This window comes from Zootoca vivipara, chromosome 2, assembly GCF_965207765.1.
Source record: "Zootoca vivipara chromosome 2, rZooViv2.hap1.1, whole genome shotgun sequence".
In the NCBI taxonomy this organism is placed as follows: Eukaryota; Metazoa; Chordata; class Lepidosauria; order Squamata; family Lacertidae; genus Zootoca; species Zootoca vivipara.
Window position 1 is genome coordinate 118683782 of NC_142584.1, and position 22096 is coordinate 118705877.

Genomic DNA, 22096 nt, shown 5'->3' on the forward strand with positions numbered 1-22096 from the left:
GGACTGTCCAATCAGTGTACAGCAGGGGTGGCTAACCTCAAAGCTTTCCAGGGAAAGTGCTTTGGGGAGAGGGGGAGAGACTGTGCCCTCCCCCCGTGGTGAGTACCTCATGTTAAATGCCAGCACCGTTTCCCCCACCCCAGGAAAAAAAAAGCACTACATGGAAAGCCACCAGGTTGCCGAAGGCGGGTCTGTTTTGAAGAGTCAGTTAATAAAAAGATACAGGAATGATAAATCTGGGGGGGGGGAATCAGAAGACCCTGCAAATCAGAAGGTTTCTTTTAAAACATACCGGGCTTTCTGTGCTCCCCAAAAGGTGGTTTCCCAGCTGCCATCCAAATCGAAGTCACTTCCTTGTAGAAGGGAGGAGGGTTCTTGACTCTGACTTGTCCACAGGCCGCCTCTATGCCCTGATTGAAAAAGTCGATCTTCAGGCACTTCCACTTGGCGCGGAGCTGGCAGCTGGACCTGGAGTACCCCAGAGTGAGCATTTCATCCTGCAAGGCTTTCCAGTGCTTCTCGTTCCCAGCCGTGCCACTGCTCATAAACACCTTGATGCCGGGGCTACGGGCGATTATAGAGAGCATCTTTTGGGTTTCGTCTCCGGTCCATCTGGGACGACAACACGCAAGAGTCAAAAAAGTGTATTGGCACTATAAAATAAATCAAGATGACTTCTCTCTCTCTTTCTCTAGCAAAACTAAATAAAAAAATTCCTTCAGTAGCACCTTAAAGACCAACTAAGTTTTAGTTACAGGGAACCAGGCAGAGGGCCTCCTCGGTAGTGGCGCCCACCCTGTGGAATGCCCTCCCACCAGAGGTCAAAGAGAACAACAATTACCAGACATTTAGAAGGCATCTCAAGGCAGCCCTGTTTAGGGAAGCTTTTAATGTTTGATGGGTTTCTGTATTTTTATGTTTTGTTGGAAGCCGCCCAGAGTGGCTGGGGGAACCTGGCCAGATGGGCGGGGTATAAATAATAAATTATTATTATTATTATTATTATTATTATTATTATTATTATTATTATTATTATTATTTTGCATGCACATGAAAGCTCATACCAAACTAAAAACTTAGTTGGTGTTTAAGGTGCTACTGAAGGAATTTTTTAATTTTGTTTCGACGCAGTCCAACACGGCCACCTACCTGCATCTAGCAAAACTAGTTGGTTTGGGGAGTTTGGCTGGTTAACGTACATAATAAGAGCCTGTTGGATCAGGCCAATGGCCTACCTATCTCGGCATTTTGGTTTCACGGTGGTTATCCAAATATCTTTGGGAATCCCACAGGTCGCATTTGAGCATAAGAACCCTCCTGTGGTTTCCAGCAACTGTGATTCAGAGGCAGAGTTCAGTCACCCTGCCTAGCAGCCACTAAGAACCCTCTCCTTCATGAATTTGTCCAATCCTCTTCTGTTCCACAGTTTATGGGCTGTGTGAAGAGTACTTTATCTACCCTGCGTCTCCCAACATAATGCTTTTGATTTCACCTCAGAAACCAACACAGTATATGCTATATAAATGATAATTGTAACTACTTCTTCTTCTTCTGGGCTGCATCAATAGGAGTACAGTGGAACCTCGGTTTATGAACACCTCGGTTTATGAATTTTCGGTTTATGAACGCCGCGGACCCATCTGGAACGGATTAATTCACTTTCCATTACTTTTAATGGGAAAGTTCGCTTCAGTTTATGAACGCTTCAGTTTATGAACAGACTTCCGGAACCAATTACACCCATGTTTCAGTTTATGAACGCTTCAGTTTAAGTACTCCGCGGACCCGTCTGGAACGGATTAATCCACTTTACATTACTTTCAATGGGAAAGTTCGCTTCAGTTTATGAACGGTTACTCCGCGTACCGTCTGGAACGGATTAATCCACTTTCCATTACTTTCAATGGGAAAGTTCGCTTCAGTTTATGAACGCTTCAGTTTATGAACAGACTTCCGGAACCAATTGTGTTCATAAACCGAGGTACCACTGTATAGCATCTAGATCAAGGGAAGTAATAGTACCATTGTATTCTGCTCTGGTCAGACCTCACCTGGAGTACTGTGTCCAGTTCTGGGCACCACAGTTCAAGAAGGATACTGACAAACTGGAACGTGTCCAGGGAGGGCAACCAAAATGGTCAAAGGCCTGGAAACGATGCCTTATGAGGAACGGCTTAGGGAGCTGGGTATGTTTAGCCTGGAGAAGAGAAGGTTAAGGGGTGATATGATAGCCATGTTCAAATATATAAAAGGATGTCACATAGAGGAGGGTGAAAGGTTGTTTTCTGCTGCTCCAGAGAAGCAGACACGGAGCAATGGATTCAAACTACAAGAAAGAAGATTCCACCTAAACATTAGGAAGAACTTCCTGGCAGTAAGAGCTGTTCGACAGTGGAATTTGCTTCCAAGGAGTGTGGTGGAGTCTCCTTCTTTGGAGGTCTTTAAGCGGAGGCTTGACAGCCATCTGTCAGGAATGCTTTGATGGTGTTTCCTGCTTGGCAGGGGGTTGGACTGGATGGCCCTTGTGGTCTCTTCCAACTCTATGATTCTCCTCCTCCTCCTCCTCCTCCTCCTCCTCCTCCTCCTTCTTATCATCATCATCATCAACTTTTAGAGGACATCTGAAGTCAGCCCTGTATCAGGAATGTCTGACATTTTGTTATTGTTATTTTGCCGGCCAGATGGACAGGGTTGTTGTTGTTGTTGTTGTTGTTGTTGTTAACCTATATCCTCACTAAATAGGTCTGGGAGAGACCCTACTTCAAATAATACTAATATTAACAATACTAATACTAATACGCCCACCCTGTGAACTGCCCTCCCACCAGATGTCAAGGAAATAAACAACTAACTAACTTTTAGAAGACATCTGAAGGCAGTCCTGTTTAGGGAAGTTTTTAATGTCTAATGTTTTATCATGTTTTTAATATTCTACTGGGAGCCGCCCAACCAGATGGGCGGAGTATAATTAATGAATTATTATGATGACGATTGTTATTAATATATATTATTTTTACATTTCTTGGGCTGCATGATCACTGCTTCTTGGGAGAAAAGCAATGACAAACCAAGATGGAGCTGGTAGACAGCTGCCCTGGACACAGAATTGACCTGCGCCTCCATGGACAGCTGTGAGTCCAGAATGACTCCCAGGCTGCGCACCTGGTCCTTCAGGGGCACAGTTACCCCATTCAGAACCAGGGAATCCTCCACACCTGCCCACCTCCTGTCCCCCACAAACAGTACTTCTGTCTTGTCAGGATTCAACCTCAATCTGTTAGCCGCCATCCGTCCTCCAACCGCCTCCAGGCACTCACACAGATGGGTTTCTCTATGGATATTAACCAGTTGTACAGTACTTGCAAATCACCTTTTCCAGCAGGCAGGGCACTCTTCCCCTTCCTCCGCGTTTTGGTCTCGCGAGGGGCCTGCGATTCCGGAGAAGTTGCCACACACATGAGCGGAACTCTCGTTGCTTCTGGTTCCCTCCCACTTCTTCATTTCGTCTTGATCCCAGTCGTCCTCTTCCGTGTGTGGACAGCTAGCACAGTCCTCGTACACCGGGTGGGCTTGGCATTCATTGTCTGTCTCCCAAACATCCCCTCCTGAAACAGAGAGGAGGCAAACGTGTCTGCTGTGATTATCGATTTCATTTATCAACCGCTTCCTACGAGGCATCTCAAAGCAACGTCGCAATATAAACGTTGATTTAACAAATTCAGATGGACGTTAAAGGGCTATTTAAGGAAATGTTATAGTTTGATGGACTCATGAGCATGATTTGAAACGTGAGCAACAGAAGGAAATGGAGAACACAGTATTGATGTATTGGTATGAGAGAGAGGTTTTCAATCTTTTTGAGTCCATGGCTCCCTTGGCCAACTTCCTTCTTTCTGCAGCATCCCTGTGGGGCTCAGAAACCCAGTTATGTCCCCCCCTTTGTTTGTAGAGCCGGCAGCCCCTCACCCCTTTTCAAACACCCTCCCTTGTGGAGTGTTTTTGCCTCTTCTCTCCCCCTCTCCTTGGGAGTTCTCTGGGCAGCCGCTGCCACCATCTCTGGTCTTTAACCTGCTCCCTGGCTCCGAAAAGAGGTGCCTCCTCATACACAGGGGCCTGGGATGAGGATGCCCCCAGCCTTAGTAATTATTATTATTATTATTATTATTATTATTATTATTAATTTGTTTCCCCAGCCATTCTGGGCGGCTTCCAACAAAGATTAAAATACATTAAAATGTCACACATTAAAAAACTTCCCTAAACAGGACTGCCTTCAGATGTTTTCTAAATGTCAGGTACAGTCATACCTCAGTTTAAGTATGCCTCGGTTTGAGGATTTTCAGTTTAAGTACTCCACGGACCTGTCTGGAACGGATTAATCCACTTCCCATTACTTTCAATGGGAAAGTTCGCTTCAGGTTAAGTACGCTTCAGGTTAAGTACGGACTTCCGGAACCAATTACACTCATATCTCGGGTTAAGTACGCTTCAGGTTGAGTACTCCGTGAACCCGTCTGGAACAGATTAATCCAACCTTCAGGTGAAGTACGCTTCAGGTTAAGTACAGATTTCCGGAACCAATTGTGTTTGTAAAACGAGGTACCACTGTAGTTGTTTATCTCCTTGACATCTGATGAGAGGGCGTTCCACAGGGCGGGCGCCACCACCAAGAAGGCCCTCTGCCTGGTTCCCTGTAGCCTCACTTCTCTCAGTGAGGGAACCATCAGAAGGCCCTCAGCGCTGGACCTTAGTGTCGGGGTTGAACGATGGGGGCGGAGACGCTCCTTCAGGTATACTGGACTGAGGCCGTTTAGGGCTTTAAAGGTCAGCACCAACACTTTGAATTGTGCTCGGAAACGTACTGGGAGCCAATGTAGGTCTTTCAAGACCGGTGTTATGTGGTCTCGGTGGCCGCTCCCAGACCCTGGTCTTGCTGCCGCATTCTGGATTAGTTGTAGTTTCCGATGGAGACTGGCCAAAGGTGAGTTTGAGGCCAGCACCTTACTCACCTTGGGAAGCAGCAGCAGTAGCAGCAGCGGGCATAGTGGAAAGGCTCCCCTTTGGCACTGGGCACTCAGCTCCCAGGCATGCATTGCACACAGCAAGCCCAAGAAAGGCTAGCACAGCACCTGCCTGCCTGGCCTCCCACTTGCCTGCCCATCCCCCAACAGCAAGGGCTGGCTGGGAGCTGAGTGCCTTTGTCCACTTGCTTGCTTACTCTGAGGCTGCCTCAGCTCATGGCACCTAGCACCCCCTGGCCAGATTCAGAGGCATCATTTGCCTGGGGAGCCTATAGGCAGGGCTGCTGCCACAAACAGCTGGGCGAGCCTTTGCGAGGCGGAGATGCAAGAGAGTATCAGAGGAGGGAGGGAAGGAAAGAGGGACAGAGGTCAGGGTTGCCCGCAGAATCCCTGACCATCATTCAAGGCACCCCAGGGTGCCACGGCACACTGGTTGAAAAGAAATAGAAGAATCCTGACAAGACAGAAGTACTGTTTGTGGGGGACAGAAGGCGGACAGGTGTGGAGGACTCCCTGGTCCTGAATGGGGTAACTGTGCCCCTGAAGGACCAGGTGTGCAGCCTGGGAGTCATTTTGGACTCACAGCTGTCCATGGAGGCGCAGGTCAATTCTGTGTCCAGGGCAGCTGTCTACCAGCTCCATCTGGTACGCAGGCTGAGACCCTACATGCTGGCGGACTGTCTCGCCAGAGTGGTGCACGCTCTAGTTATCTCTCGCTTGGACTAATGCAATGCGCTCTACGTGGGGCTACCTTTGAAGGTGACCCAGAAACTACAACTAATCCAGAATGCGGCAGCTAGACTGGTGACTGGGAGCGGCTGCCGAGACCACATAACACCGGTCTTGAAAGATCTACATTGGCTCCCAGTACATTTCCAAGCACAATTCAAAGTGTTGGTGCTGACCTTTAAAGCCCTAAATGGCCTTGGTCCAGAATACCTGAAGGAGCGTCTCCACCCCCATCGTTCTGCCCGGACACTGAGGTCCAGCACCGAGGGCCTTCTCAGTAGTGGCACCCGCCCTGTGGAACACCCTCCCATCAGAGGTCAGAGAGATAAACAACTACCTGACATTTAGAAAATACCTAAAGGCAGCCCTGTTTAGGGAAGTTTTTAATCTGTGATATTTGATGTATTTTGTTGGGCACTAGTCTTGAAAGACCTACGTCTTGTGCCCTCAATCTAGGTCTTTCAAGGAGAAGGGGACGACAGAGGATGAGATGGTTGGACAGTGTTCTCGAAGTTACCAACATGAGTCTGACCAAACTGCGGGAGGCAGTGCAAGACAGGAGTGCCTGGCATGCTCTGGTCCATGGGGTCACGAAGAGTCGGACACGACTAAACGACTAAACAACAACAACAACAATGTTTGTTGGAAGCTGCCCAGAGTGGCAGGGGAAGCCCAGCCAGATTGGTGGGGTAGTAGTAGTAGTAGTAGTAGTAATAATAATAATAATAATAATAATAATAATAATAATATATTATTATTATTATTATTATTATTATTATTATTATTATTATTGTGCAGCAGAAGGGAGGGGGGATTAAAACACCATGAAAAATGGCGCGGGAAGTTGGGAAAATACAAATTTTCTGTGTATGGATGTACATAGGTTAAACTTTTGAAAATTCAATAAAAATTTACAACAACAACAACAAACCAGTTTGTTATTCCACGAAAGACCCAAAAAGAGAGTAGAAAACAGAACAGTAGGAATTCCAGAATAATTGCAGATGTGTTTGATGCTTTTATTGTTGTTACCACAGCACTGTCTTTTTAGATTGCATTCCGCCGGATGGCATTTCAAACAAAAGTGCAGCCTGCAAAACATCTAAGCAAAATGCATAAATAAATATGGCTTGGGACTGGCGTACCTAAAGGAGCGACTCTACTGGTATCAACCACCTCGGGTCCCACGATCCGCAGGGGAAGCCTGGTGGCTGGTGCCTCTTTGGGCTGCTGCCTAGTGGTCGCTGGCCTGTCGCAGGGCCTTATTGGGGGTGGCTCCCCATTTGTGGAATTGCTTTCGTTGTCCGTCTCGCACACATCCACCACTGAAATCGAGAGAGAAACCGAAATGAGCGGAAACACGGTTGGAGGCCTTAAGGCTTTCTGAATACTGGTTTGTGGAAACCGAGGGAAGTGCTCTTGGTGGGCTAAAGCTTCCCCATACCTGGTATAGATAGATCTTCACATGGAGCAAGTGATGGGTCTTTCTACATCACCTTTTCTATCTGGCTTTCCTCAATGTTGTTATAGATATAGGACAGTGAGAAATATTCAAACATACATAGCTTACAGGCCTTCAAAGTAGACCCCCCCTCTGATACAATGCACTGTTGACAACTTCCGTAGAATTGTTGGAAACATCTGGCAAAGTCCTCTTTTCATACGGCTTTCAGTTCCCTCGTCACAGCGGCTTGGACATGTGAAATGTTGGAAAATCAGTGCAGATTTCAGTTTTGGAAAAAGAAAGAAATCTGATGGGGCCAGATCGGGAGAATATGGAGGGTGGGACACCTCGCTAACCTCAGTAACGGTTCCATGCGGAATATGCAATTCTTCCACCATCAATAGCTCACAAACTCTGTTGACATTTGCTGCCGTTCTGCTCCTCGACGGTCTGCCAGACCGAGGGTCATCTTCGATGGTTTGCCGCCCTTCACAGAAAGGCTTAGACCACTCATACGCTGCCTTTTGAGTTACAGTTTCATCTCCGTACACAATTGTGAGCATTTCATGCATTTAAAATGCCGATTGTATGTTCGAATATTTCTCGCTGTCTGATTTCTGTAACCGTTCACCAAACTTTCCAATCACACCTTGTATTTCAGTGTTGTTATACCTACTGACTTACAACTCCCATCGACCCCCGATTGGCGAAGGCTGCCCTAGATAAACCACCTGGGTCATGAGAATCATTGGAGTTGGAAGGGACCCCAAGGGTCATCTAGTCCAGCCCCTGCAATGCATGAACCACAACTAAAGTTCTGTAGTCTTGTAGGCGCTTCTAGGCTTGGAGGGGGGGGGGGAGAAATGCTGGAATTAAAAATATGGGGAAAAATACCACACCCAGAAACAGAATATCCTGCAAATAGTAAGGATTTTCCTTAAAAAAACCTACCAGGCTTTCTGCGTTCCCCGAAAGGCGGCTTCCCTGCCGCGATCCAGATCGCAGTTAATTCCTTGTAGAAGGCAGGAGGATGCTTGACTCGAATTTGTCCACAGGCTGCCTTGATTCCCCGATTGAAAAAGTCGATCTTCAGGCGCTTCCACTTTGCGCGGAGTTGGCAGGTGGATCTCGAGTATCCCAGGGCATGCATGCTATCCTGCAAGGACTTCCAGTACTTCTCGTTCGTAGCCGTGCTACTGCTCATAAACACCTTGGTGCCAGCGTTCTGAGCTATTATGGAGAGCATCTTTTGGGTTTCATCTCTGGTCCACCTACGACAACACGCAAGAGTGAGGCATTGTATACAGCAAGACAAGCTCTCTCTCCCCCTAACAAAACTAGCTGGTTTGAGGAGTCCAGTTGGCTGTTTTTGTTGTTGTTAATTGAATTTATATTATATACCCAAAACCTGGATGTCTCAGGGCAGTTCAGAGAACAAATTCAAAATATAAAACCACATAATATATACAGTTGTACATTGGAAGTCGAACGGAATCCGTTCTAGAAGTCTGTTTGACTTCCAAAACCAACGTGCGGCTTCTGACGTTCGGCTTCCAAGAGAACGTTCGAAAACCAAAACATTTACTTCTGGGTTTCGATCGTCCGGGACCCAAAACGTTCGAAACTAGGCTGTTCGAAAAGGTACTACTGTAATCAAAATAAAAACAACAACCCAATAACCCCCTCCTCCAAAAGACCCACATTTTAAAAGGGCTTAAAATGGCTTAAAAGGGTTAACCTTTGCACGCTTCCTTCAGACCCCAACAGAGGATATGCCCTAGAACTGACAAAGTCAAGCAAACAATAGAATCCCCAACGCAGAAATATACAGTGGTTGCTCGGGTTGCGAATGTGATCAGTGCGGGAGGCACTCTCGCAACCCGCAGTGTTCGCAACCCGTGTCTGCACACGCGCGGGTTGCGATTTGGCGCTCCGGGACTTCCGGGTTCGGCGCGGAGCGCAACCCGAAAAGACGCAACCTGAAGCAACCAAGAAAGAAGATTCCACCTAAACATTAGGAAGAACTTCCTGACAGTAAGAGCTGTTCAGCACTGGAATTTGCTACCAAGGAGTGTGGTGGAGTCTCCTTCTTTGGAGGTCTTTAAGCGGAGGCTTGACAGCGATCTGTCAGGAATGCTTTGATGGTGTTTCCTGCTTGGCAGGGGGTTGGACTGGATGGCCCTTGTGGTCTCTTCCAACTCTATGATTCTATGAAGCAGTTGTAACCCGAGGTATGGCTGTACACACACATGTGTAACATGTGTAACAAAAGAACATGTGTAACAAAAGAACATGCCTGCGAACTGCAGTAGTTACAATAATAATTTTGGTGTGTAATCATCCATTTATATATGGGGGAGGGGTTTGCCTATACTAAGAAGAACCCAACAGGTGCTGAGGACAATTGTCTGACACGGAGATGAAGCTCAAGGGCATCACAACCTACAAATCCCTATAGGAACCCCCCATGGATGTACATGCCCCACCTCCCCTGCCAGAAGCACCATGCCTCTGAATACCAGTCCCAGGGAATGGCAGGTGGGCAGGGGGCTGTTGCTCTCAGGCCCTGCTTATTGGCTTCCCACAGGCATCTGGCCATTGGCAGCAAGTTTGGAAAACTCAGCAATGGCCAGAGAAGTTGTCCGGTGGATCTTGCCAGTCTGACTCCTGTCCCTGCCCTGATTGTTTCCTCCTCTTCACTATCTCTCAAGTGCCCGGCCTCCAGTACTTCCCAGCTCTTCCCCTCCTCTGGGGTGTGGCCGGTTTTGCACCACCAGGATCCAGGATCCAAATCCTCTCCCGCTGTGGTATGTTGGGGGTGTGTGTGTCAGGCGGCTTCCACCACTCCTCCTTGCCTCCCTGACATCCACACAGGAGAGATTGGAGAAGATCAGTCTACCTCCCAATCCCAAAGAAGGGCAGCGCCAAAGAATGCTCCAACTACCGCACAATTGCGCTCATTTCACACGCTAGCAAGGCTATGCTTAAAATTCTACAAGGCAGGCTTAGGCAGTATGTGGACCGAGAACTCCCAGAAGTGCAAGCTGGATTTCGAAGGGGCAGAGGAACCAGAGACCAAATAGCAAACATGCGCCGGATTATGGAGAAAGCTAGAGAGTTCCAGAAAAACATCTACTTCTGCTTCATTGACTACGCAAAAGCCTTTGACTGTGTCGACCACAGCAAACTATGGCAAGTTCTTAAAGAAATGGGAGTGCCTGATCACCTCATCTGTCTCCTGAGAAATCTCTATGTGGGACAAGAAGCTACAGTTGGATATGGAACAACTGGATATGGAACAACTGACTGGTTCAAAATTGGGAAAGGAGTACGACAAGGTTGTATATTGTATCCCTGCTTATTTATCTTATATGCAGAATTCATCATGCGAAAGGCTGGACTAGATGAATCCCAAACCGGAATTAAGATTGCCGGAAGAAATATCAACAAGCTCAGATATGCAGATGACACAACCTTGATGGCAGAAAGTGAGGAGGAATTAAAGAACCTTTTAATGAGGGTGAAAGAGGAGAGCGCAAAATATGGTCTGAAGCTCAACATCAAAAAAACCAAGATCCTGGCCACTGGTCCCATCACCTCCTGGCAAATAGAAGGGGAAGAAATGGAGGCAGTGAGAGATTTTACTTTCTTGGGCTCCTTGATCACTGCAGATGGTGACAGCAGTCACGAAATTAAAAGACACCTGCTTCTTGGGAGAAAAGCAATGACAAACCTAGACAACATCTTAAAAAGCAGAGACATCACCTTGCCAACAAAGGTCCGTACAGTTAAAGCTATGGTTTTCCCAGTAGTGATGTACGGAAGTGAGAGTTGGACCATAAAGAAGGCTGATCGCCAAAGAATTGATGCTTTTGAATTTTGGTGCTGGAGGAGACTCTTGAGAGTCCCATGGACTGCAAGAAGATCAAACCTATCCATTCTGAAGGAAATCAGCCCCGAGTGCTCACTGGAAGGACAGATCCTGAAGCTGAAGCTACAATACTTTGGCCACCTCATGAGAAGAGAAGACTCCCTGGAAAAGACCCTGATGTTGGGAAAGATTGAGGGCACAAGGAGAAGGGGACGACAGAGAACGAGATGGCACAAGAACAGTGTTCTTGAAGCTACGAACATGAGTTTGACCAAGCTGCGGGAGGCAGTGCAGGACAGGGGTGCCTGGCGTGCTCTGGTCCATGGGGTCACGAAGAGTCGGACACGACTAAACCACTAAACAACAACAACATTCCCCAACCACTGGTACTGTCAGCTAGGGATCATGGGAGTTGTAGGCCAAAACATCTGGAGGGCCGCAGTTTGGGGATGCCTGATTTAGACAGAAGCAACCTTCAGAAGTCTCCGTGTGTCATTTGTTCTCTAATCTGCAAACGGCCTGTTCTCTTTGTTGGCTCCCTGTCCGAGGTTTTCTGTATGGGTATCAATGTGCTGATTTACAAGCAAACCTTTTCCCACACGCAGGGCACTCTTTCCTTCCATCTCTCCGAAGGTTGCTTTGGGCTCGTAACTGCGCCGCAATTTCACATAAGTTGCCGTCAGGGCATGAAAGGGGCTCGTGACTCCTCTCGCTGTTTTTACTTCCCTCCTGCTTCTTCATTCCGTCCTGATTCCACGCGTCGTCCTCTGTGTCGGGACACTTATTGCCTTCCCCCAAAACTGGGTGTGCTTTGGTTTCGTTCTCTGTCTCCCAAACATCCCCTCCTGAAATGAAAAGAGAAAACGTGAATATTATGTCAGTTTGTATTTCTTGGCGCAGAAAGCAGTGATCTGATGTGTAGAGATCTTTTCTATTCTAAACCATACAAGAGGGTTCTGGAAGCTTCTGCAAGCTTCTCTGTGTGAAAGAAACATCATGACGTTTGGGTTATTCCTTCAGAGAAGCTGAGTGCAGCTGGCTTAAATTGGGTCCGTTATCTTTCAGTCAAGGTCACGCTGGCTACAAAAGTAGGCCCAGAAGGAGCCTGGGTTTCACACTTCCTCTTTCTATCTCTTTTCCTTCTGGTGTGGAACACTAAGTATGCTTAGTGTTAAGGTTTAGTTTTATTATAAGTTATTGTAAGGTTAAGTCTGCTGCAATTGGATTTCTTATGGACAGGGCCAATCCTGAATGTATTGGATTTGTGACCATTATGCTTATTTGCCTTCAGTAGCAGTAAAGCTCTGCTGGATGGAATATAATTGCGTCTGGTCTATTTTTGGAAATCCAGCAATTTTTTACTCTGCTAACTGTACAGTGGTACCTCGACATACGAATGCCTCGACTTCCGAAGGTTTTGACTTTCGAAGTCGACAACCCCGGAGAGTCATTTCGCTGTGTGTGCGTTCTGCGCCTGCGCAGAAGCGGCGTGTGGGGTCCGTGCATGCGCAGAAGCGGCATGCGCACAATGGGCGCTTCGACAACCGAAGACCTCGACTTACGAAGAGCACCGCGGAACAGACCGCCTTCGTAAGTCGAGGCACCACTGTGCTTTGGAATCTGCTTTGGATCAATATTGAGTAGAATTTCAATGAGAGATTAAAGGTAAAGGGACCCCTGACCATTAGGTCCAGTCGTAACCGACTCCGGGGTTGCGGCACTCATCTCGCTTTACTAGCCGAGGGAACCAGCATACAGTTTCCAGGTCATGTGGCCAGCATGACAAAGCTGCTTCTGGGGAACCAGAGCAGCACACGGAAACGCCGTTTACCTTCCCGCTGTAGCGGTACCTATTTATCTACTTGCAACTGCTAGGTTGGCAGGAGCTGGGACCCAGCAGCGGGAGCTCACCACTTCGCGGGGATTCGAACCGCTGACCTTCTGATCGGCAAGCCCTAGGCTCTGTGGTTTAACCCACAGCGCCACCAGCGTAATGATAGATTACTCTTATGATTATTTTATACTTCTCCATATTGTCCATGATATTTGCTACATTACAAGTGTTATCAAAATCCTGCTAATGTTTTAATCTGATTACAGTCGTCCGCTAAATAAATTATATATTTTCCCCTTTCTTTATTGAAGATTTTGTTCCTGAGCTTTCCTGTCAGTTTTGCCATTTCGGCCTTTTATTCAGCCTGTAGATTCTTAAATGAAACAAGTAAGTATTTTGGGACACAAGTACCCAAAGGAGCGACTCTCTGGGTATCAGTGATCTCAGAGCCTACAGTTGGTAAGGGAGGTCTTGCTGGTGGGGCTGCTTCTGGCTGCTGCCCGGTTGGTGCTGCCCAGTGACAAGGCCTTCTGAACGGTGGCTCCCCATTTGTGGAATTGCTTTCATTGTCCGTCTCCCACACATCCACCACTGAAATGGAGAGAGAATCCAGCATGAGTGGAATGTCCAATCAGTGAACAAGCCAAATCAACAGTTTACAGATTCCAGCAGAGAACAGAAAGTTAAGATACTGGGATGAGGAATATGGATGAGATCAAGGCATGTTTGGGTTAGAGGACCGCATAACACCTTGGTTGTCGAACGTTTCGGAAGTCAAATGGTCTTCCAGAATGGACTGCGTTCGACAACCAAGGTTCCACTGTAACTAGAATTATGAATTAGAATGTTGCGAACGCATAAAGACAGGGTGAATGTTGCATTGGAGGAAATACGATTTAAAAGATTTATATGGATGGATAAAATAAGATTATTTGATTAACTGGGAAAAGAGATAAAAGTCTAAGCAGGAATTGAACAAGCACAGTCGATGGAAATGGAACGCATGGGAAAGTATTAGAAATAAAAAGTACCGTATATTCCGGCATATAAGATGACGGGGCGTATAAGATGACCCCCAACCTTTCCAGTTAAAGAGTTTGGGATATACTCGCCGTATAAGAAATATGACCTGGCGTATAAGACAACCCCCGACTTTTGAGAAGATTTTCCTGGGTTAAAAAGTAGTCTTATATGCAGAATATACAGTACTTCATTATGAGCAGCAATGGGGGGACGGAAAAGAAATATCTTGAAAGGGGGGTGGATAGTCAACTGTTAAATCTGTGTTAAATTCGAATTAATCTGTTGCTAATCTGTTAAAAATGTGGAAAATTAATACGAAATAATTGGCAAAAAAGGGGGGAAACCCCTGGAAACTTTAAAAACTACCCCCTTTAAAAACTTACCAGGCTTTTTCCGTTCCCCGAAAGGGGGCTTCCCAGCTGCAAGCCAGATGGAAGTTACTTCTTTATAGAAGGGAGGGGGGTGCCTCACCCGGACGTCTCCGTCAGCCGCCTTTAAGCCCTGGTTGAAGAAGTCGATCTTCAGCCGCTTCCATTTGGCACGGAGCTGGCAGGTGGACCGGACGTACCCCTCAGCGAGCATATCGATCTGCAAGGCTCTCCAGTATCTTTCGTTGGTAGCAGAGCTGCTGCTCATGAACACCTTTATGCCGGGGCTGTGCGCTATTATACAGAGCATTTTCTGGGTCTCCTCTCTTGTCCACCTATGGCAATGGGCAAGAGTGAGAAACTACGGTTGTTGTGCAATAAACAAACGCGAGAAACCCCCTTGCAAGACTAGCTAGTTTGTGGTACCTGGGAGTCATTTTGGACTCACAGTTGTCCATGGAGGCACAGGTTAATTCTGTGTCCAGGGTGGCTGTCTGTAGTAGTAGTAGTACTAGTAGTAATAATAATAATAATAATAATAATTACTACTACTACATTGCTATGAGACAGTTCAGAAGGCCATGAATACATTAATTGTACTAGTAGCAGTAGTAATAATGCATATATTATGGAAGATGTGCATGACCCACAGCCTTGTGCATATGATACATGCTTTTGCCTATACTCCCAATATGACGTGTGTGTTTTAAGGGGGGGAGGTTGTATTAAAAGCCCCATCCACAGATTGACCTATATTATAAACTGCATAGAAACCACCTTGTTGATCAAGCAGCTCCACCTGAGAGGAGATAAAGCTTGATCCACAAATCTACGTAAAATAACCACTGGAAACGGATCACTTGAGCAGGCATCTCCAAACTGCGGCTCTCCAGATGTTTTGGCCTACAACTCCCATGATCCCTCGCTAACAGGACCAGTGGTCAGGGATGATGGGAATTGTAGTCCAAAACATCTGGAGGGCCAAAGTTTGGGGATGCCTGCACTTAAGCATCACTAGAAGTAAAACCTCACCTGAGCCTGCTGCCACACTCCAGACACGGTATCTCTCCTATTCGGCTTTTTGTGTAGCCGTTGAGCGTTGAATTACGAGCAAATCTTTTCCCACAGGCGGGGCACTCTTTCTTCCTCTGCCTCCTACGAGTTTTGGGGTGCACCGGAACTTCATAGCAGTCGCTATCCAAGAGAGCAGCTGGTTTCTTCTTCTTCTCCTTGCTTTTATTTCCTTCCTGCTCCTTCGCTCCCCCTTGAGGCCCAACATCTGTCTCTGGGCCATTCTTGCCTTCCTCGGATGGCGGAGGAGCTTTGCTTTCGCTGTCCGTCTCCCAAACATCCCCAGCTGAAAGACAAAAGAGACAAACTGGACATGAGTGCAAAGGAGGAAACAAAATGAAGTGCGGACAATTCCATCATGTACAGACTAACAGTAAAAATGGCTCTGACCTTACCTTCCAAGTCCCGGACTGCAGAATCCAGGACCAGCAGCCGTGTGACACCGGAAGTTGCGTCGACGTAACTTCCGGTGTCGCTTTGCCCTTCTATGGGCACCAAAAATGGCTGCCGCCAGCTTCAAAAGTAGCTTCTACGCATGACCGGAAGTGCATCGACGCAACTTCCGGTGTCGGGCCGCCCATCTATGGGCACAAAAATGGCCGCCGCTGACACCGGAAGTCGCGTCTACGCACTTCCGGACATGCGTAGATGCGACTTTTGAAGCTGGCAGCGGCCATTTTTTGGTGCCCATAGAAGGGCAAATCAGAAAGGAAAAAAATGGCCGCCGGCAGGAGAAAATAACGGAGAAAAACGGGAGACGAAGTGATACGGGGGACTACCGGGAAAAGGTAAGTAAAAACGGGGGTTTCCCGGGGAAAACGGGGTACTTGGCAGCTATGGCTCTGACTGGACATGCTTTCCAAGTCTTGCTGGGGACGCCAATCCTGCCACAAATTAGATCCTGCTGGTTGATTTGCAGTTCATAGGAAATTAATTGGGGAAACGGTTCAGCCAGGACAGTTGCTTGCTAGGAGAGCTGCGCCTGACAATAAATGGAAGCCAAAGGAAGTGCTAATATTTGTAATGCTAACAAATGTGTATTTCCCCTCGCCTTGATGCAGCCCTCAGCACAACTGATTGGCTCTTTTCTCTGGGCTTTATTGTCTCCCAGGCCAATGAGAGATGATTGGGGCTGTGATATGACCACTATATGCTTACTATCTAAAAGATCTCGAACTGGTTTACACTAGATAATTAAGTGTGTAAATTTGTTTGTTTGTTTGTTTGTGTGGGGGTGTGCGCTCTCTGACTTTATTTACAGTACAGTGGGACCTCGGTTGTCGAATGCTTCGGAGGTCGAACTTTTTGGCTTTCAAACGCCGACAACCCGGAAGGGAATGCTTCCATTTTCGAACACACCTCGGAAGTCGAATGGCTTCCGAGGCACATTTCTCCATTTTCTCCATTGCAATTGCCAACTGGCGATTGCGCCTCGGTTGTCGGAGGTTTCAGAAGTTGAACGGTCTTCCGGATTGGATTACGTTCGACAACCGAGATTCCACTTTATAAAATTAAAATAGACATAATATGAAGCACAAGATGCTGGCTGCTCCCGCCTCTTGCAAACCCTGCTAAAAGCAACACAAAAAATGGCTTTCAAATGCTGCATCTATAAAACTCAATCCTGAAGCTGAGGCTCCAATACTTTGGCCACCTCATGAGAAGAGAAGACTCCCTGGAAAAGACCCTGATGTTGGGAAAGATGGAGGGCACAAGGAGAAGGGGACGACAGAGGACGAGATGGTTGGACAGTGTTCTCGAAGCTACGACCATGAGTTTGACCAAGCTGCGGGAGGCAGTGCAAGACAGGAGTGCCTGGCGTGCTCTGGTCCATGGGGTCAAGAAGAGTCGGACACGACTAAATAACTAAACAACAACAAATAAAACTCAAGGCTTTTAAAAACCATGGCTTGAAAAGGCAGACTTTGCTCTGAAACCCCTCAGTTATCAGATGGATTTCCCCGAGCCTATATCTATCTGAGGGCATCCTGTCATTTCTGGGCGATGTACAGACTCAAAAATATATACAGACCTACCTGCCAAGGTCTCCTGGTCATGCAGGTCTTCTTTTTCTTCAAGCAAGGAGACGAGATCAGATTTAGGCACCAGAGGCCCTTCTTTGAGGGACAATGAAGAAAGATTAAGTTCTTACTTAGGGTACTCGTGGCTGCAAAATTATTCAGAAACAATAAAAAGCAAATGAATAGCAAAACGAAGGTGCAGTGGGAGTGTTGCTTGTTGGGTCGGCATCTTAGCTTGCGCCTTCCTTGTATCTAATCCTCTTGCTTTCGTTCTGCCCTGATTTAGGCATTCAACTGAGCTGGGAGTTCAAGCTCTTCGTCCGGCAGTGCGAGGCAAGACCCCAAGAGGACAAGCCAGCTCTGTTCCCCTCACAACTGCAGCATAGCAGAGAGAAGAGCAGACTCCCTGTTTGGACCAGCCCACCACCTCCAAAGTGTGGGAATGTTGAGGAAGGTAGGAAAGGATTTCTTTATTAAATATAAGCCGTTCTCACTCACGCTAGTGAGCAAGCAGCAAAGCAGATTGCTGGAAGAAAGCTGATGGATTCGTTAGAATAATTTAAGTTAAGCAATCCTGTCTGGATTGTTCATGGTAAGTTTCCCCTTTTTATTCCCCTCTTAAAATGATAACGTGTCTTGTTTAAAAGTAAAAGTAAAGTTTACAGTCGTACCTTGGAAGTCAAACAGCCTAGTTCTCAAACATTTTGGCTCCCAAACGATCGAAAGCCGGAAGTGACTGTTCCACTTTTCTAATATTCTTTTGGAACCGGAAGTCCGACGGGGCTTTCGCGGCTTCCGATTGGCTGCAGGAGCCAATCAGAAGCCGCACTTTGGTTTTTGAACGTTTTGGAAGTCGAAGGACTTTCAGAATGGATTCTGTTCAACTTCTAGGGTACGACTGTACTTACACTCAGTTCACTGTAGTATTTGGAAGGCGGGCTTTCTACCTTGTGGCTTCCATCCTCTGTAAGGATGGGCCATGTGCTGCTGGCTAAGAGCCAGAAGAGAGGAAGATGGCAAAAGAGCCAGAAGAGAAGAAGATGGCTGGCCCTTTTATAGGGTCTGGTAGGGTCACACCCATCTACCTGGTCACACACAGGGGGAGGAGGCGGCAGAGCAGGTATGACAGGAAGCCCTCCCTGTCTGGAGCAACATTCTCCTGTGTGTCCACTCTAGGCAACAGGAAATGTTGTGTTTGACTGCTTCAGTTATGATACATCCCACACAAAGGAGACCCAGGAATCATCGTCTCGTTTCTCAACTGACTCCTCCTCAATTGACTTGCTGCTCCAGAGAAGCGGACACAGAGCAATGGATTCAAGCTACAAGAAAGAAGATTCCACCTAAACATTAGGAAGAACTGACAGTAAGAGCTGTTCGACAGTGGAACTTGCTGCCACTGAGAGTGGTGGAGTCTCCTTCATTGGAGGTCTTTAAGTGGAGGCTTGACAGCCATCTGCCAGGAATGCTTTGATGGTGTTTCCTGCTTGGCAGGGGGTTGGACTGGATGGCCCTTGTGGTCTCTTCCAACTCTATGATTCTATGACTTATTGGCCATGCCAGAAGGAATCACCTCAGGAATGAAGCTGGACCAGGCTTTACTGTAGATACGTCCAGCATCCTGTTCTCACTGGGGCCAATGAGATGCCCCATCAGGAAGCCCAAGGCCTAAGCTTAGTCAGAATGGACCACTGGCTACATCCTTCCTCCCTGGAAACATCTTAACCAGTAAGTAATGAGAATCACAGGAGGTCTATCCCAAAAGGGGAAATGGGGTCCTTACCCAGAGAGGCCACATTCTGGTAGTTCTCCAGCATGACTTCCCTGTACAGAGCCCTTTGGCCTGGATCCAGCAGGGCCCACTCCTCCTCCGTGAAAATCACAGCCACCTCCTCAAAGGACACCAGACCCTAAAAGAAGAAGAAAGAATTACTGCAATATACAGTGGTACCTCTACTTACGAATAACTCTACTTACAAATGGAGCTCTGTCCGCCATCTTGGATGCGGTTTAGATAGGACTTTTTCTACTTATGAATTTTTAGATAGGGTTGCTTCGACTTACGAATTTTTTCTCCCAATGCATTCCTATGGGATTCGACTTACAATTTTTTTCGACTTATGAATGTGCGTTTGGAACGCATTAAATTAATAAGTAGAGGTACCACTGTATACCATTATCCCGGGTTGTTGGTTTTTTTTTGCTTTTTCTATGTTTTTAACGTCCGGTGTTTTATGGCATTTCTATACAGTGGTACCTCGGTTTATGAACACAATTGGTTCCAGAAGTCTGTTCATAAACTGAAGCGTTCATAAACTGAAGCGAACTTTCCCATTGAAAGTAATGGAAAGTGGATTAATTCATTCCAGACGGGTCCGCGGAGTACTCAACCTGAAGCGTACTTAACCCGAAGTATGGGTGCAATTGGTTCCGGAAGTCTGTTCATAAACTGAAGCGTCCATAAACCGAGGGGTTCGTAAACCGAGGTTCCACTGTATAGCGCTGGGAGTTGCCCAGAGTGGCTGGGGCAACCCAGTCAGATGGGCAGAACAACAACAACAACAACAACAACAATTCAGCAAAGCAATAGCAGAAAAGCAAAAGGACAAAACAAAACAAAACAACAGCTTGCTGGATAAGAATAAGAATAAGTTACTTATATGCCACCCATTTGAATGAGTCGTCCCAGTCAGATAAGGTCACTAGTCCACCTGGTCCAGCATCCTGTTCTCACAGTGGCCAACCAGATGCATTGTGGGAAACCAGTAAGCAGAACCAGAGCACAGCAACTCTCTCCATTTCTGCAGTTTCCAGCAACTGGCATTCAGAAGCATTGCGGCCTCTGTTGCTCCATGAATCTGTCTAATCCTCTTTTCACTGCCTCCTGTGGGAGTGTCTGCATGCTGCCAGCAGCTCCCGGCTGGTTGCCCAGGGAAGTATAAAGACAAAGAAAAATTCTTACAGTCCTTTTTTTATTTCAAAGCTATAGAACCCAGCCTCTTGGATAATGGCGTTGTCCCAAATGAATCTCCAGCCCCCGTCTCTCCCACTTCCTCATTCGTCATCATCCTCATCACCTCTACAGGTGCCGCTAAGTGCCCTCTGAGCTCTTTGCTCTCCTACTTTTAAGGCTCGCCGGGTTCTGGGAGATGGTGAGTCTGGAATGCTTTCTAGTGGCAACTGGTCAGCCAGCTGCTGCTCTGCCTCTCCCATCATTTCCCATCATATCCCCACATCTGCCTCCAAGCTGTGACCTCCTTCAAACTCCTGTTGTAAATCTAAACTGTCTTCCTCTTCCTCCTCCCTGGGAGGGTCCGGAGGTACTTAACTTCAGCCCAGTCTCTGACTGGGAGCAAATCCCACAGTTTGAACCATGCGCCCCGTGAGAGTTTCCCAACAGAAGCAAACCACTGTTACAAAGAACTCCACACAGTGTGGAGCTGCGCTCAAATTCTCTTGCGGGTTTCCCACAATGCTTCTGGCTGGCCACTGTGAGAACAGGATGCTGGGCAAGATGGGCCAATGATCCAATGTTAGAAACTCAGATATGTAAGCCGTTCGCCAAATGGAGCCTTAAACCTCGGTTACGGAATGTCTAGTTGCAAAGTGGGTTTTTTTTTTTTTTTTTGGCAAGGTCTTTTCTAAAGCAATTTTACTCATGCGCCGCATGGGGTGCCATTTTGACTCTCAGCACCACCCAGGTGACTTGCGCCGCAGTGCACGGGGCTGCAGTTTTACTCTCGAGTCTCAGCCAGCACACATCTCAAAACTGGTCACAATTAGACCGTGCCAAGTTGCAAAACCCTGAAATCTTGAGCACTGTAGGAAGCCCCATTTGCCTTGAAGCAGGCAGGACTCAACTGGAGGAGGCTCCTCCCACTGAAGGGGGAGGGAAGGAACCTATTTGCATAGCCCCACCTCTGAAGTAAGTGGGAGGAGCAACCCTCCCAGGACAACCACCTCCACTCAACGTGGACCCCTCCCCTACCTGCGCTGGGTGCAAAGCAGCTCTGTCCACTTCGCCACAAGGAGGAAAGGATCCGGAACGCGTCAGTGACGTTTGTCCCCTGCCTGTCAGGGTGACAAGAAGAAAAGCACACCGGCGAAGATATTTTCAGCGTCACTTGCTTGAGAAGCCCGTCACCCTATTTGCTGCGGGGCACAATTTAAGGCGTGACTCCCCTGAGGAGATGCTGCAGCATTTGGTTTGATTGATATATATTTGCTGAGATAAATATTTATAGGACGCTATTCATTTCAAAAATATCAGGCTGGTTTACAACATTTATAAATACGGTAAATAAAAATTAGACATCCTGTTTTCACGGTGGCCCACCAGACGCCTGTGGGAGATCGGCAAGCCAGGTTCCGCCCCTACTTTCTCCATGCCATGTTTCATCTGGTTAGAATCATAGAATCATAGAGGCCATCCAGTCCAGGGCCATCCAGTCCAACCCCCTGCCAAGCAGGAAACACCATCAAAGCATTCCTGACAGATCGCTGTCAAGCCTCCGCTTAAAGACCTCCAAAAAGGAGACTCCACCACACTCCTTGGCAGCAAATTCCACTGCCGAACAACTCTTATTGTCAGGAAGTTCTTCCTAATGTTTAGGTGGAATCTTCTTTCTTGTAGTTTGAATCCATTGCTCCATGTCCGCTTCTCTGGAGCAGCAGAAAACAACAGAATTGTAGAACTGGAAGGGACCCCAAGGGT

The 22096-nt window shown here is 47.2% G+C and overlaps 1 protein-coding gene across 6 annotated transcripts in view; it reads right to left on the reverse strand.

Moving 5' to 3' along the window:
* LOC118081131 (uncharacterized) overlaps positions 1 to 22096 on the reverse strand; it is a 35420-nt gene that overhangs the window by 7439 nt on the left and 5885 nt on the right. For 4 of the 6 annotated variants that reach the window (XM_088663705.1, XM_060268997.2, XM_088663707.1 and 1 more), the window contains exons 4-14: positions 21371 to 21453; positions 19166 to 19292; positions 17398 to 17478; positions 15323 to 15647; positions 14306 to 14625; positions 13311 to 13490; positions 11655 to 11910; positions 8146 to 8465; positions 6896 to 7075; positions 3371 to 3605; positions 293 to 612 (exon numbers count right to left, since the gene is read on the reverse strand). In XM_088663705.1, the coding sequence (XP_088519831.1) occupies positions 293 to 612; positions 3371 to 3605; positions 6896 to 7075; positions 8146 to 8465; positions 11655 to 11910; positions 13311 to 13490; positions 14306 to 14625; positions 15323 to 15647; positions 17398 to 17478; positions 19166 to 19292; positions 21371 to 21453 (2427 nt within the window). Of the gene's footprint in view, positions 1 to 292; positions 613 to 2051; positions 2198 to 3370; positions 3606 to 6895; positions 7076 to 8145; positions 8466 to 11654; positions 11911 to 13310; positions 13491 to 14305; positions 14626 to 15322; positions 15648 to 17397; positions 17479 to 19165; positions 19293 to 21370; positions 21454 to 22096 lie in introns of all 6 variants that reach the window. The other 2 variants (XR_015948523.1, XM_088663706.1) reach the window with 2 other exon arrangements.